This window comes from Cervus canadensis, chromosome 1 (assembly GCF_019320065.1).
Source record: "Cervus canadensis isolate Bull #8, Minnesota chromosome 1, ASM1932006v1, whole genome shotgun sequence".
In the NCBI taxonomy this organism is placed as follows: Eukaryota; Metazoa; Chordata; class Mammalia; order Artiodactyla; family Cervidae; genus Cervus; species Cervus canadensis.
The window spans coordinates 37,692,915-37,706,810 of record NC_057386.1 but is presented as its reverse complement, the minus strand read 5'-3'; the positions used below and the strand labels follow the sequence as shown (position 1 = coordinate 37,706,810).

The 13,896-nt window shown below is 51.9% G+C and overlaps 1 protein-coding gene across 1 annotated transcript in view; it reads right to left on the bottom strand.

The window, feature by feature from the left end:
• Positions 1-13,896, bottom strand: part of PITPNA (phosphatidylinositol transfer protein alpha) — a 36,334-nt gene extending 22,438 nt beyond the window's left edge. Inside the window, exons 1-4 of the mRNA XM_043478479.1 lie at positions 13,629-13,896; positions 9,783-9,813; positions 5,129-5,274; positions 1,819-1,910 (exon numbers count right to left, since the gene is read on the bottom strand). Of these exons, the coding sequence (XP_043334414.1) occupies positions 1,819-1,910; positions 5,129-5,274; positions 9,783-9,813; positions 13,629-13,648 (289 nt within the window). The 5' untranslated portion in view covers positions 13,649-13,896. The remainder of the gene's footprint in view (positions 1-1,818; positions 1,911-5,128; positions 5,275-9,782; positions 9,814-13,628) is intronic.

Sequence of the window (13,896 nt, the reverse complement as noted above, 5' to 3'; positions counted from 1 at the left end):
AGACACACCCAGCCATGGTGCACACTGTGTGTCTTTTAAGAAAGTGTGCATGTGCCTCTTTTCCAAGAATTGAACAGCTTCCTGTCTGATGCTTAGGGAACAGCGATGTTTGCATTTTCAGCTATAGCAATAAAACTAAGCATTACACATGCCAGGTCCCACTAATGACTGAGCATCTCCTGATACAAGGTTCTTGAATGAACAATGACCAGACAGCAATGACCCTGTCTCTAGATGGCAGTCATTCCCTCAACAGGATGAGAACCACACAGATTTTCCTCATCAGATAGAATCTAGGGAGTGCTGGGTCCCCACAAAAGAGACAGATAAGTGTCAAAGTACATGTAAGCAGAGGCTGGCAGGAGGACCCCACAGCCAGACTGTCTTCACCAACAAATGCAGACTGGCTGGAGGGAAATCCTCTTAACTCACAGTCAAGTTCTAGGGACCTTGAGGGACCCCCTACCCAGGATATTCATCAGTAACAGCATGGGCTGTCCAAGAGGTCTACTTCGAAACAACCCTCAAGACTTAGGAATTTTGAAAAGCTAGGAGTGTGAACTACTCAAAGGGAATCCCAGAATGTCTAGAATAGAAAATCCAGAGACAAGATTAGTGAAGATTAAGAGAAGCCTTCCACTCCTACTCCCACCTTCAACTACAGAACATGCCAGTCGAGTGGAAGGCGCTGACTCATGGCTCTTGCCAGTGATCTCCCTCTTGCTGGTCCTCCCCTCCTCAAATCTGGTGTGCAGAGGGCAGGTGTTACATAACATACTTGGGGGATAGCTGTTTCTGAATCCTTTGTCATCACACATTGGGCTTATTTTAACACTTCTCCAATAATATCAGGTTTTCCTTGCTATGTTTTCTGGTGTATAAGTCTGGTCCTTCCCCCAGGCAGGAAGGTAACCCTAACAGGCTCTTTCTTATGACTGCCTCTCTCTTTTAAAAAAAAAAATCTTTTGGCCACATGGCATGTGGGATCTTAGTTCCTACGATCAGGGATTGAGCCCATGACCCTTCCGCTGCGTGGAAGCACGCAGTGCTAACCGCCGGACCACCAGGGACGTCCTGCACTGCCTCTCTCAAGAGTCCCTGAACCTCATTGCTGCTTTTCAAGCCAAACATGAATATATACCATTAAAACTGGAAATTTCAGCATCTAACAACAAGGGAGGGGTGTAAAAAGATCCTAGCACATTCAAACAATGGAATTCTGTGCAACCATTAACCAATTTTTAAAAATAGACTATAGGTAGTGACAGGAAATAGGTTCTCCATCTACTGAGTAAAAACGGGCAAGTTAATAATTAGTAAAATTTGACCCAAAATTTGTCTGGAAAACATATCTGGAGGCTTTATATACACACACACACACACACACACACACACACACATCTATGTATATAAAAGCATTTTAAAAAAGGATTAGAAAGACACTAAAATGTTAACAGCGACTAGAAAATAGAAGGATCATGGGTGATTATTTTCTTATGTTTGTACGTATTCTCCAAAACTTACCCAGAGGACATTACTTTTGTAATGAGTAAAAACAATAAAAATTATCACACCATCCCCAAATAGGAGGGACTGGTTCTGTGCCAGATTGGGCTGGGGCTACTTGCTGGTTCCCACCCAGCTGGCTGCCAAATCGCACTAGACAACACTGCCACTCACCACCAGCCTGAACAAAGACCCCAAGCTCATCCTTCCACTGGCTTAGTCTGGAAAATGAAGGCGGGAGACAAAACCCCAACGCACTGCCACCCGGGGCCTACTTGAGCACACCCTCCACCACGGTGGGTCTGCACTCACCAGTCCTGCAGTAAGGGTAGGCATTCCATGCTTTTTCATGTATATTCAGGGCTCCCTCTGGGGCCAGCATTCGAACAAACGTGGGCACTTTGCTGTAGTGAGAAAAGGGTTACGAAGAGAAACGGGGGAGAGAGTTAGAAGACAGTGTGTTTCTGTGGCACACCTTCCAGGTCACACTTCCAGGCTCTTCACTGGGGAGTTGACACTCAAGTTCTCATGAGACCAGCAGGTTACTCTGGTTGCAAAGAGCCAGCGGTCAGAGCCCGACACCCCAGCTCCGCCGGCTACTAACGTGCACCTGCAACCTGCCCCATGACCTGCCAGAAACAGCACAGCGGGTGAGGCCCCGGGCTACCTGCTGTGGCTCATCAGTCCCTACGCTATCGTTACACACCCTTCCAGAGCTCACTGGGCCCAGGGCACGGCACTACACCCTGCAAGGACGAGATGTCTCTGAGACTGGACCAGAGGGACTGGCTGACTGACTTGGAATAGGGGATCCAAGGTGATCTGATATGCTGGGGTCAGTTCTGGGTGGCCAGGAGGGCCCCAGGGCCATCTGCCTCTCAGGACAAAATAGTTTCTTCTACTCAATTCTTATCTCAGGTTACAGAACAGCAGGTATAAAAAGTATGAGCACTTTTTTTTTTTTAGCACTTTTTATTTTTATTTTTTTTTAAGGTATGTATATTCTTCTGCCTTAGTGTTTTTGGTTTTTAAAAAATAGTTATTTATTTGGCTGCGTTGAATCTTAGTTGTGGCATGGGGATCTAGTTTCCAGGTTCAGGGACTGAACCTGGGCCCCTTGCACTGGGAGTGTGGAGTTTTAGCCACTGGTCCACCAGGGAAATCCTTCTCTACTTTAGTTTTTAACTGGTAATCTATGTAGTTTAGCAGGTGCCAATAACCTCATCAGCTTTGGTGCCTGAGGCCTACGAAAAACGAGCTACCCCCAGGAAAGAGCAAACTTCGAACGCAGAGAGCAGCCCACTGAGACCCGCTCACTCACAGCCACACTCTTTCAGGCATCCATGTGTGCCAGGCACCGGTACACGCACAAATCACACAGACGTGGCCCCTGTCCTCAGGCAGCGCACTGTGAGAACACATGAATGGGGAGGTTCCCCAGGGAAAGGTTTACGTGAAAACAGAGTAGCGCGTGGGTAGGCCTGAGCTAGACAAGAGGCCGGGGGTGGGACGGGAAAAGCTGGGGGAAGACAGAGAAGTTCAGAGTAACTGGCGTAAGGCATGAGGTGGGGAACACGGGAGAACAAGCAGAGGCTGAGTCACAGGAGATCTTGCATCTACACCACAGAGGATGGACTTTGTCCCAGGGGCAAAGGGCCATCTATAGCTTTAAAGCTGGGGAGCAACAGATCTGGACAGAATACTCGGAGCTGTGTGGACAAGTGGTAAGTAATCCAGACGAGAGACTGGAAGGAAAGAGAAACACTGGCGATAACCAAGGACATGGACCCAAAAGGACTTGATGTGATATGATGAAGAAGGAAGAGGGTGTGGTGAACCCGTGGTTTCTGATTGGGAAAACTAACAGCTGATAGGAAGGCTTTGGTCCTCATGAGGAGAGGTGGCCATGGCATACAGCACTGTTGGTTTGGTTTTAGTTTTCTTTTTCAGCAGTTGGGTGTCTTGTGGTTAACAGTTGTGGTGGGGAGGGAATTCCCTGGTGGTGAAGTGGTTAGGACGTGCGCTTTCATTGCTGTGGACCTGGGTTCAATCCCTGGTTGGGGGACTAACTCTCCACAAGCTGCATGGCATACCCAATAAAAAGACTAGTGGTAGGTAGGTCCAAAACTTCTATCCTCTCCATAAGGAAGAGGGTGAGACAGGGCCTACCCTCTACATGTAGACCCTCCTCGACTGAGTCTTCAGGAATCAACTGGCCCCTGCTACCAGCCTCACTATCTCTTTTCAAAGTTCCCATTAAAAATTGTTGGGCTGGCCAAAAAGTTTGTTGGGTATTTCTGCAGCATCTTATGGAAAAACTCCAGTGAACTTTTTGGCCAACCCAATACAAATGCACTACAAGGAAGGTTTGTCCTGAGCCTGACTCTCATCAATGGCTCAGAAAGAATGGGTGGGCAGTCAGCTCAAAGGTCAAAGGGGAGGCATAGAGGGAAAAGAGCACAATGCCAAGGAAATGGGATCGTGGTGAGATTTTCTCCCCACTTCAGCGCTGCTGTCCACGCTCTGGCACTCACAGAACTGTGGACCACCCCCTGGGCTGGCGCTTCTACATCCCTAGAGCAGACTTCAATTAGCAGTTTTACCAAATGAAAATTGAACTGTTTTGTTCAGTTGAATGGACTAGAGATTAAGGTTCAGGTCTATGTTGCACAGCCATGCAAACATACTTAATGCCACTTAACTTAAAAATGGTAAAAACAGTGAATTTTGTGTTGTGTACATCTTACCACAACTATAAAAAGAAATTGAAGGCTTATTTTTTCCAGTACTAGGTCGTTTCTAAAACAAGCTTGATTCAACATCCTCTTGAGCTGGTCCATGTTTACTATGACTTTCAATGTTCTTTGGGCCAGTTTACTGAAATATTACTGTCTTGGTTAGGGATTCAGCAATTGTGTGATTTGCAACGGATTCTGGTACCCAAATCAGTCTGTGCCATACTTTTAAACACTTAATGGTTTTAGACTAAAGAGAGGTACCAAAAATTTCTCCAGGACCCGATTTCATAACATCAGAATTTAAAATACTATCTGAAGCCACAATTTTACTTTTAGGCACATTTATTATAGATTTACACACATTTAACACATCAAAGGATCTGTGCAGAAGGAGTTTTAGTGGAGGACTGCCTGTGAACACGTGGAAATAACGGTAAATATACTTCAAGACTGGTGAAACCACTGCCAGCACGTCTGTTCAGACTGCATGTGCTTTAAAAGAGGCCAAATATGCTGACAGCAAAACAGCCATGATAAGAAAAGAAAGAAGAGATTGCATCTGTCAGATAACATAACAATAAAGGAAATGAACACCCACTTACACACACATAGACACACACACACTCTTTTGTACTCACAGACACTGAAAGGGCCCATAAGAAGATAAGCACTATCACTTCTGGGGACTAGGAGACTGGTGGGGCAAGTAATACTTTAGAAACAAACAGAACAGCCTTTAAAAAGAGCAAAGAAGAACCACCTCTACCCACTGTCGCAGGTGAAGCAACTTGAGTGACCGGCTTAACCTGAGAAACACCTGCAATGAGCTACTGTCGGCACTCTGACAGCGGGCCGCCACCCTGACTCTGCTGCGGGGCACCTACCTCTGTAAGTGGTAGATCTTGTGCGTGTATTGGCCTTTCTCGCCGTCCTTCTCATACGGTTCGTTCACCAGGACCTCCACGCCTTCACCACCACCCGTTTCATTTTTGCTGGCCTCAGCCACAGAATACAGCTGCCCTACTTGATACTGAAGGAACACAGAGAGGGGAATTACTGCCAACACAGAATATTCTCGAGGGTTGCACACAGTCCCACTGTGGGAGCTGTCCAGTGAGATGGCTCTGGGACCCCTGAATCCGGGGGCTCATCCCGCAGGTCCTAACGTGGCCTGGCCCAAATCCCCCTGGAACCGCTAACAACGCCGCTCTGTGGCCTTCCTTTAGCCGTCAGAGGTGTCTAATTTCGTCCTTCCCTTTTTCACATCCTCCTGCAAGGTTTAAGGAGGCAGGTGAATATAGTTTTCACACCACTATCCAGAAAATAGATTATAGAATCCAAGGTAGTTTTTGCTCTGTCCCTGACTCCAGTCCCAGATCCCCAAACAAGATCGGGCTGGTTGCTAGAAGTCTCTTTATCCCATCCACCTTAACAGACGTGACTTTCTGTAAACAAACGCACCCAATGCTCCGTGAAATCCACAACCCCTGCTGTAACATGGGCTCATCTTTTTGCTTCTGCTTCAGCATTGGGCCCCTCCTCCCCTGCCAGCACCTCAGGGAGAAGTCTTGCAGGCAACCAAATCTCCTGATGCTTTCCTGATTCCTGGTGGGGCTGAAGCAAGTGCCCTGCTTCTCGTATTCCATAGCACAGATTCCTATCCCATGGTGCTGGCCAGATGCACCCTCTACATTGGCACTTACTAGGTGGCCAAAGCCTAGTTTTCCTTTATTTGGGTCACATGCCACACTATCAAGTCACCAGTCAAGATTCCTGGCCTCCTCTGATCCCCTCAGGACAACACAGTATGAGGGCCAATGACCTGGGCAGTGCCCAAGGATGGCCCTTCTGTTTAGAGGGGAAAACAAGATAAGAAGAGAATAAACAGCAGCTGTTAAAGCAAAAAGGTACATCTATACCAAAGGATGCCTCTTCCCTGTTATGGCCAATGCCATGAGCCACAACAGTTTAGGGAGTATGAGGAAAAGAGAAAAAGGTACTTGATTACAGTTCGGGGGAGAGGTGGGGATCGAGGTTTCCCTCACCCCTCCACAGCCCCTCCCCAAGCTCCTGGTACTCCCGGGAGCGAAAGACAAAAGTCTTTCTCTCCTTGAGATTAAAGCAGAAAAGCCGTGTCTCTGGGCAGCTGCTGCGGAAGCTCCTGCCTGCAGCAGCAAGGAGCAGTGCGGCTTCCCCCACTCCACCTCAGCCTTGGAAGGCCGCTCTAGCCGGCAGCCTCCCGAGCTCCGCAGGGATGTTTCTGGGCAAAACCTGCAAGGTGAAGCAGCACGCCAGGACAAGTCCTGTTCACCGCGAGGCTGGAAGAACCTACCTTCCAAAGCAAAGACATAGTACAAGGTGCCAAGGAAAGACCCAAGCAAACCAGCAAGGCTCAGTTGATCCCGTGAAGAGGCACGTCTGGGTGAGAGCCAGTCCCCTTGACCTTGCTACTCCACAGTTACATCAGGGCTGCCTCAATGCCCCCAGGGAACCCCAGGCTGTCCCGGTGCCTTTCCAAGTCCAACCCCTAATAGAGGCATCCATGAAAACCCCTAGCAAGTGGGTCAGGGTTTGGCTGAGCCAGGGGATCCTAAGAAGCAGCAGTGAGTCTGTTTCAGAGAAGAGTCATGAGAACATCTAACCACTGACTCAGCAATCCTAAAGGGCAGGCCGGGGAAAGGGCCTGGTGGAGGGGACTGGGTTGCAGGCTGGTGGTGCTGCTTGGGGAGGGGCCCGCGCATTGACTAATCCCCTTCATTTGGTTCCTCTTTAGCTGCAGGAATCAGAGGGCAGGCTCTAAGAGGATCAGTGTGCGGGGCTGGCATCTTTCCCTTTTAATCTCTCTTGATATTCTGATCCTTTAATCCCAATGAGACATGTGAAGGCGGTTTTGTTAATCCAAAGGGGTGAGCAAGACTGGCCTCCACAAGCCACCAGTGAGGGACACTTTTCATGTCAGAGGGTTCCCTTTGGCACTGGGGCTCCGCACCCTGCGAAAACAGAAAGCAGCCAGACTCTGATGGCATAGAGGTGGGGGCTCGGGGCCAGAACGTTAAATCAGATAAAGAGCCTTGGGGAGACCAGGACTGCAGCCTCCTCTGGCCCAGAAGGGTGCTCCCTGCCCTGGAGAGCTGCTCCTTTGCTCCCAAGAACTAAGGAACACAGAGGCCCCACCAGGCTGGCAATCTGGAAGTGGGAGCCCGGGAAGACGTAGTGGGTGGGCCTGAAACATGTCGTGAAGAACAGTGCAGCTGTTGATCCCACCCCCATGGCTCTGCCAAGCCAGGTACTAAAGGGGCCTGGTACCGTGCATCTCTGGAAGAGAAGTAAAAAAGCCCTATCCACAGGAGGGGGAAAAGGCAGGCTGGACTGAGTAAGAGACCAGGGGTGGATACAGCACGTTAAAGGGCCAGGGCTCTCTGGCTCTGCTGCGGAACTTCTAGAAACCCTGCCCAGTGTTAGGCCAAAGGCTCTGGCCAGCCACAGCCAATTTCACCCCCAAACATTGACTCAAGCCATCGGGGTGGTCATGAAGACAGGGTCTTCTCTCTTCTCTTCCCCTTCCAAAATGATAAAGCTCCAAGGGCCTCCAACTGGGAAGTGAATCCAACTGCCACACGACACTGGGCTGTTTCCAGTCAGGATGGGTTATCGATAAAGACTCTGAGAAGGCTGGTCATTACTTATTTCGTCTAGGGCTTCCCCACTCAAGATTTTCTGATCTTCTGGAACTAAGGTTCAGTCAGCCAAAGAGCGGCTCCTGCTTCAACCGACACAGGCCAAGCACCGCTTCCTCATCGGTGGTTTCTGGCTGGGAACGGGTTGACCATCACCAGGCTTACAGATGAATCCCAACCTGTGCTTACTTCCCAAGCTTCTGCTTTCAGGCTTGGTTCACCCCACCTCACCACTTCCTCAAGGCTCCAAAAAAAAAAAAAAAAGCCATTGCAAACTGAAAACCACCAGCTGCAGACGCTCTCAAGGTATCTTCCCCTTTCCCGCCCTTCGTGGCCCCAGCATGAGCAATCGGCCCAGAGCTGCCCCGGACAAGTGCCGGCCCTCCTGCATCTGCCACCTCGCTCAGACACTAACACTTGTCATTAAAATCGAGACACTCCCTGGGAGAAGAGATCCGTTTCACCCTTGAACGCCACTTGGAGGTGCTTCTGAATTCCCGGGGGCACATGTGCCTCACTGGGGTGTGGGACCTTGCCGTACAGCAGAGAGGGAGTCATTGGACCCCCAAGGGCAGAGTTTCAGGGCAAGTGACATGCTGGGCCTTCTTGCCTGGTCTCCTGGTTTGGAAAATCATCACTTGCTATTTTTTATAAAGAGACCAAGGACCCCAAAGGAGATGGGTTAGCAGGGACCGCCCCCCCCCACCAAGCCAACAGCTGTCAGCCCAAGCACGTGATTCCCAGGCCCCCAGTACATCTCAGGGGTCACAGCATCCACCCAGCCATCCCCTCGCCCAGCCTCTCAAGTCTCATTTCTCTTATCCCCCTCTCCCAGAACTCCCCTGTCCTGTCCGAGGTCCACCCCTGACCCCTCCCCCAGGTCTCTATAGCTCTCAACACGGAGATGCAGCCCACCCCGGGGCGGGGCCGATGCCTGCCCACCCTCCCTCTCATCTCAAGTGTGCTGCGGGCTCTGTTGGCCTGATCTCAATTTGCAAAGGACCGTTTCATATGTGGAATCGAGTGGAAGTGCTCAAGGGAGCTGACACTGCAGGAAAGAGTGACTGAGGGCAGCACCGTGGCTGAGCAGCTTCACCCAAAGTTTAGCTTAGCTGGAAGCTGGGGGCTCTGTCGGTTCTGAAGGGATCAAAGAACAAGACTGAGCTGGGAGAGGAACATGAAGGAAGTTCAGAGGAAGGGCGGGACGAGGGAGGCTCCGGGGCAGTGTTCTGCTGTTCCAGAGACCGACTCTGAGTCAGCTCGGCCTATGAACCTTCGTGTGGTCAATCCTGCCAGATCGCAATTCACGGGGACATCGGGCCCAAGAACCATAAAAGGACAGAGGCCAAGCCAAGCCCATTTGTCATTCCCTGCCCTCCGTAAAAGGAGGGTTCTGGCCTCAGCCTTCCTAGCAGTCACCTAAGTGTAGCGAGGAAGGGCCTCGGAGGTTTCAGCCCTGCTGGTTTGCTGCACAAGCAGAGAGGGCCAGGCATGCCTCCCTGTCAAGTAACGGAGGTCTCAGAAATGCACGTCCTTAATCTCCTCAGTAACATGTCCTCAAACGGGCAGAGTTCCAGCAGGTTGGGGGGGTGGGGTGGGGGCTGGTTTTGTGTCTATCCACGGTTATCTTGCTGGCCAACAGCTTGAGGCAGGTCACACACAGTTGGTCAGATACATGAAGTGCCTTCCCGTAACTGAAAATCGCACCAGGAAAATTCACACTGAGTACTGATTATCTCTATGCTAGGACAAACACGAAAACCAGGCGAAGATACTAGTGTGGGCTGCCTGGAGCCCAGCTGAGCTGAGGGTCACAAGCAAGCATCTCCAACTCTGGATAAAAAGAGGAAAAAGGACTTACCTCCTCGACAGACACAGGTAGGATGACTCGACTGCAAGAGAGGGAAAAAAGAGGGTCAGTCTGGGGCTCTGAAAGCATGGTTCTGGAACAGGATGTGGTGCTGCCTGTGACACTGCCCTCACTGTCAGAACCCCAGCAGAGAACGGCCTCCTGAGTGCTTCAAGGCTGGGACCCTGGTCCCACTCAGAAACCTGTGATCCAGCGCACACCCATCCCCTTACCAGGTACTTCCTAGGCCTCTGGCTCATGTTTGGAGCTGTCTTCTCCTCCCTCTCCCCGACAAATACCTTCCCCAACAACACAGGAAGGTAACACAGGAGGACCCACCCCTGGGCACTCTGAAGTCGAGACGGGGATTCAGGCCCAAACAAGCAGGCCCTGGAAACTGACATCTCTGGGGACCCCACCTCCCAACAGCAGCCCTCAACATGAAAAGTTAGGAAGAGGCCAAGCTCCTTGGAGCATTAATCACCCTAAGAGCACACGCCAACCATCTCAGGGCCAGATACTACAAGCCATTACCACAAAGCCACCAAGAGAGGACACCTAACTCGTATTCTGACCTCTAGAAGCTGTCCAAAGGCACCCCAACCCATCACTTTCTTTTCCTTCTTCTCCATTTCCATGACAACCAGTTTTGCTGGGGGTACCACCAGTCAATCACCTGATGGAGAAGCCATGACCAGCAAAGCCCCAGACCGGGCAGAACTCCACACACACAGACAGGGGCGAGGGGCAGGGCCCTGCTGAGGGTGGCTTGCACTTGTAACGCAGAGCAATGGCCAACCCCCAGGTCAGAGCCCTGGGGTCTGAGAGTTGAGACAAAAACACTTGGCTGTATTCCTACTAATCAAGCCAGCTCCCAAGCTCAGATTCTCCGTTCCCAGACCCTAGCTGGGAGCCCCTGGAGCCTCCTGCATCTTGTGTGTCCGCTCTTCTTCCTGGGCCGTGGTTCTGCCAATCGCGACCCTTGCTCCAGGCTGGTAAATAGCCCGCTCACTATTCTCTAGTCCCGCAAAGGTCCCCAGACAGCAAGAGGCACCCAGAGGGGTCTGAGAAAAACATCTCAGTCAAGGCAAGGCACAGAGCAGGAAAGTAGCAGGAAAAACAACATGAGTTCCAAGTCTTTACTGCCGGCTAACTCTCCTCCCCTAGGATGACTCAAATAACGTAAACCCTGCAGGTTTTTGGAAGCTGCCCCTAATGCTCTCCTCCCATCAGAGAGAGCTGACGGCTCAGAGAAATACTTCCAACGTGGAGGCCACAATTTCTGCACCCTCAGAAGAAACTTCCTAGAAAACAATACACCTTTTATCTTCAAGAACAATGGTAAAAAAAAATCACATCCAAGAATTTGCAGAAATCAAATCAAGGAGAATTTTGCGAGAGGAAGTGTTGGACAACCTTCAGTCGCTGGGTGGGCACTGAGTCTCCACCCGAAAGAGACCTGCATCGGTCAGTTCCTGACAGGATGCTCTGACGCTGTGACAGGACAGCGGCACACCCAGATGCTTCTCCCAGGCTCCCTGGGAGCAAAACCACTTCAGCAGCAATAGGGTGCAACTGCAAAGGATGGGGCCACAGAGGCCGTGTGGGGCTGGGACCGGAGCCTCGCTCACTTCAGTGTGACCTTCACTCACAGTCTCTCCAGAGCTGCAGCGCTGCAGCCACAGCCAAGCGTCTCCGATGCCCCCCTCTGGGGCCCCCCACCCAGGGATGCACACACATACACACACATGCCCGAACACACTCAGGGCACAAGTTGAGCAGGAAGGAAATGCAGATGCCAGGCAGGCTCTGTATCCCTGGCTCCTTGGACCTTTCCCTGGCAGGCTTCAAGGGGAGGAGAACAAAGACTGAGAGGGGAGGTTCTCTCTTCAAAATTCACTCAGATCTCTTCTGAAGGTCCCTTCCCTTCCCTACCTGACCGTCTGCACAAAAACTACAGGTTTCTACAGATGCTAGGATTCAACTGGGAATAGACAAAAGAATCAGGACAGTGGGAAAAGTCTGTCATCTGGACAGTCAAGATTAAAATTCAAAGTGCACCCGACCCTCCTCTTGCTGGCTTCCCAAGCAAGATTCTACCTTCTCACCACACAAAACTCTGCTCTCTGGCTCAATCAGCATCAGATTGGATGTCAAGTAACACAGTGGAGGGACTTTGAAATAACGCTCTTCAGACGAGGTGTCAAGCTGCGATGACACCTGGGTCTCTTCCCTTTGCTATCCAAAACTCCACACTATGTCCTAAACATCCTAAACACCTCCAAGGAGCAGGCCAGCTAGAAGGGGGCAAAGTCCTTTCACTGACAAAATGAAACAGCTCTCAGCACACCTGCCTGGCTACCAAGTGAGGTCCACCAGTTGCTCTCGACCCCAACATCTCCCACTTCCGGACACCTCCCACTTCCTGACTTCCTGGGCTTCTGGCTCAATGCTGTCCACTTGTCCTCCCCTCCAGGAAGTATGGTCTCCCTGAAAGTTCTGCACGTATACATCCAATCTCCCCTCTCCCCGCCATCCCCCTGTCCCCAGTCTCTCCTCTTGGAAGAAGAAGGGAAAAAGAAAAGTCCTAAGATGTTTACTTGGAACCACGAACTTCTGGAACGGATCGCTTCATATTTGAAAGATGTAGCAATCCAGACATCCCCACCTGTCATCCAGTCCCCTGGATTTCACAAGCAAGCCCATCTCCCTGCAACTCCTACCAGAAGTCACTCCCACCACCCCAACCCACCCTCACTACTCAGAAACTCCCTCACTCTTCACCGGTTTTCCTCAGTCAATGGCTTGATGACAAATACCAATTTGTCACAGCAATTTCCCCATCTCTTTGTACCAAGACTGAGAACCCTCCAGACACAGGCTGGCCCTGGCCACCCCCACCCCAACTCTAACAACATGTATATTTACTCACAATCATACTTTTTCCAAACTGTCTTCCTCCCTAACACCCTGGCCTGCTCCATCATCATAATCCTCTCACTTCGGCCCCTGACCAATATTTTCTGGACTCCTCACCCTAGTGTCCCTAAGTCCTAAGCAACCATCCTTTTTCCTTGAATACTTCCTCCTGTGTCCAGCACTGAAGACACATGTCACACAGCCAGTCCCCTGCTATCTCCTCATACCCTTCCCTTGTCACTCTGCCTGGCCCGGACTCCCTAGTCCATTTCCTGTGTCTGCTTAACACAGTCCTTGCCCTGATGCCTAAGGCAACACTCCTCACACCCCAGGTGGCCCTCCACACTCCATCCATCACCTCAACTCCATTCCAGAAGCTGTCTTACCTGATCTCCCAGTGCCCCTTGGCAGTATTTTGGCCCAAATCCCTCCCCACCCCTGGCCCTGTCTGCCCTTGTCTAACTGTTCCTGGGCCACTCGGACAACTCCTCCCTCTGCCGGGGGTCCTCTCTGCCACTCCTGCAGCTCTGAATGGCCCTTTCCTCCCTCAGTCTCCACTCCAGGACCACCCCACGTCTCATCCAGCGCTCTCGATTCCTTCTCATGCTCTGTCCCGCTCTCACTGTCCCCTTGACCTCATCCCAGGCCTGCCTGGCCCTCTTTGTCCCCTCAGCCTCCCCTCAGGCCTATTCGGCCCTCGCTGCCCCTTGGGCCCCACCTCAGGTGCTGTATCCCTCCCTCTCTACCCCCCGTTCGGCCCACCTCCGGCCCTGGCTGTCCCCTCAGCCCCTGCTGGGCCGCCCAATAACCCATCCAGCGCTCTCCAAGCCGTCGGGCCCCGTCCGGCCGCTGCATCCCCTCCTCCAGGCCATCAGCCTCCCTGGTCGTCATCCTCGACTCCCTCCCTCCTCGCTTCCGCACGGCCGGCTGGACACTCACTACTCCTTGAGCAGCACCATGTCGCTTCGCGGCTCGGCGGCTGCCTGCTGCCAGTCCAGCCTCCCGCCCGCTTCCTGACGGCCGCTCTCCCCGTGGCCCGGCCCGGCCCGGCTGCCTGTGCGCCTTCGTCGTGGTCTGCTCTGTCCCCACCGCTCTCGCTGCGGTCGCCGCGCCGGCTCCTGCCGCCCCGGCCTCGCAGCCTCCCGCGCCGCTGCCGACGCCGCCCGGAGCTCCGGTTCCGCAGCGCCGCGCGGGGGCGGGGCGTCTC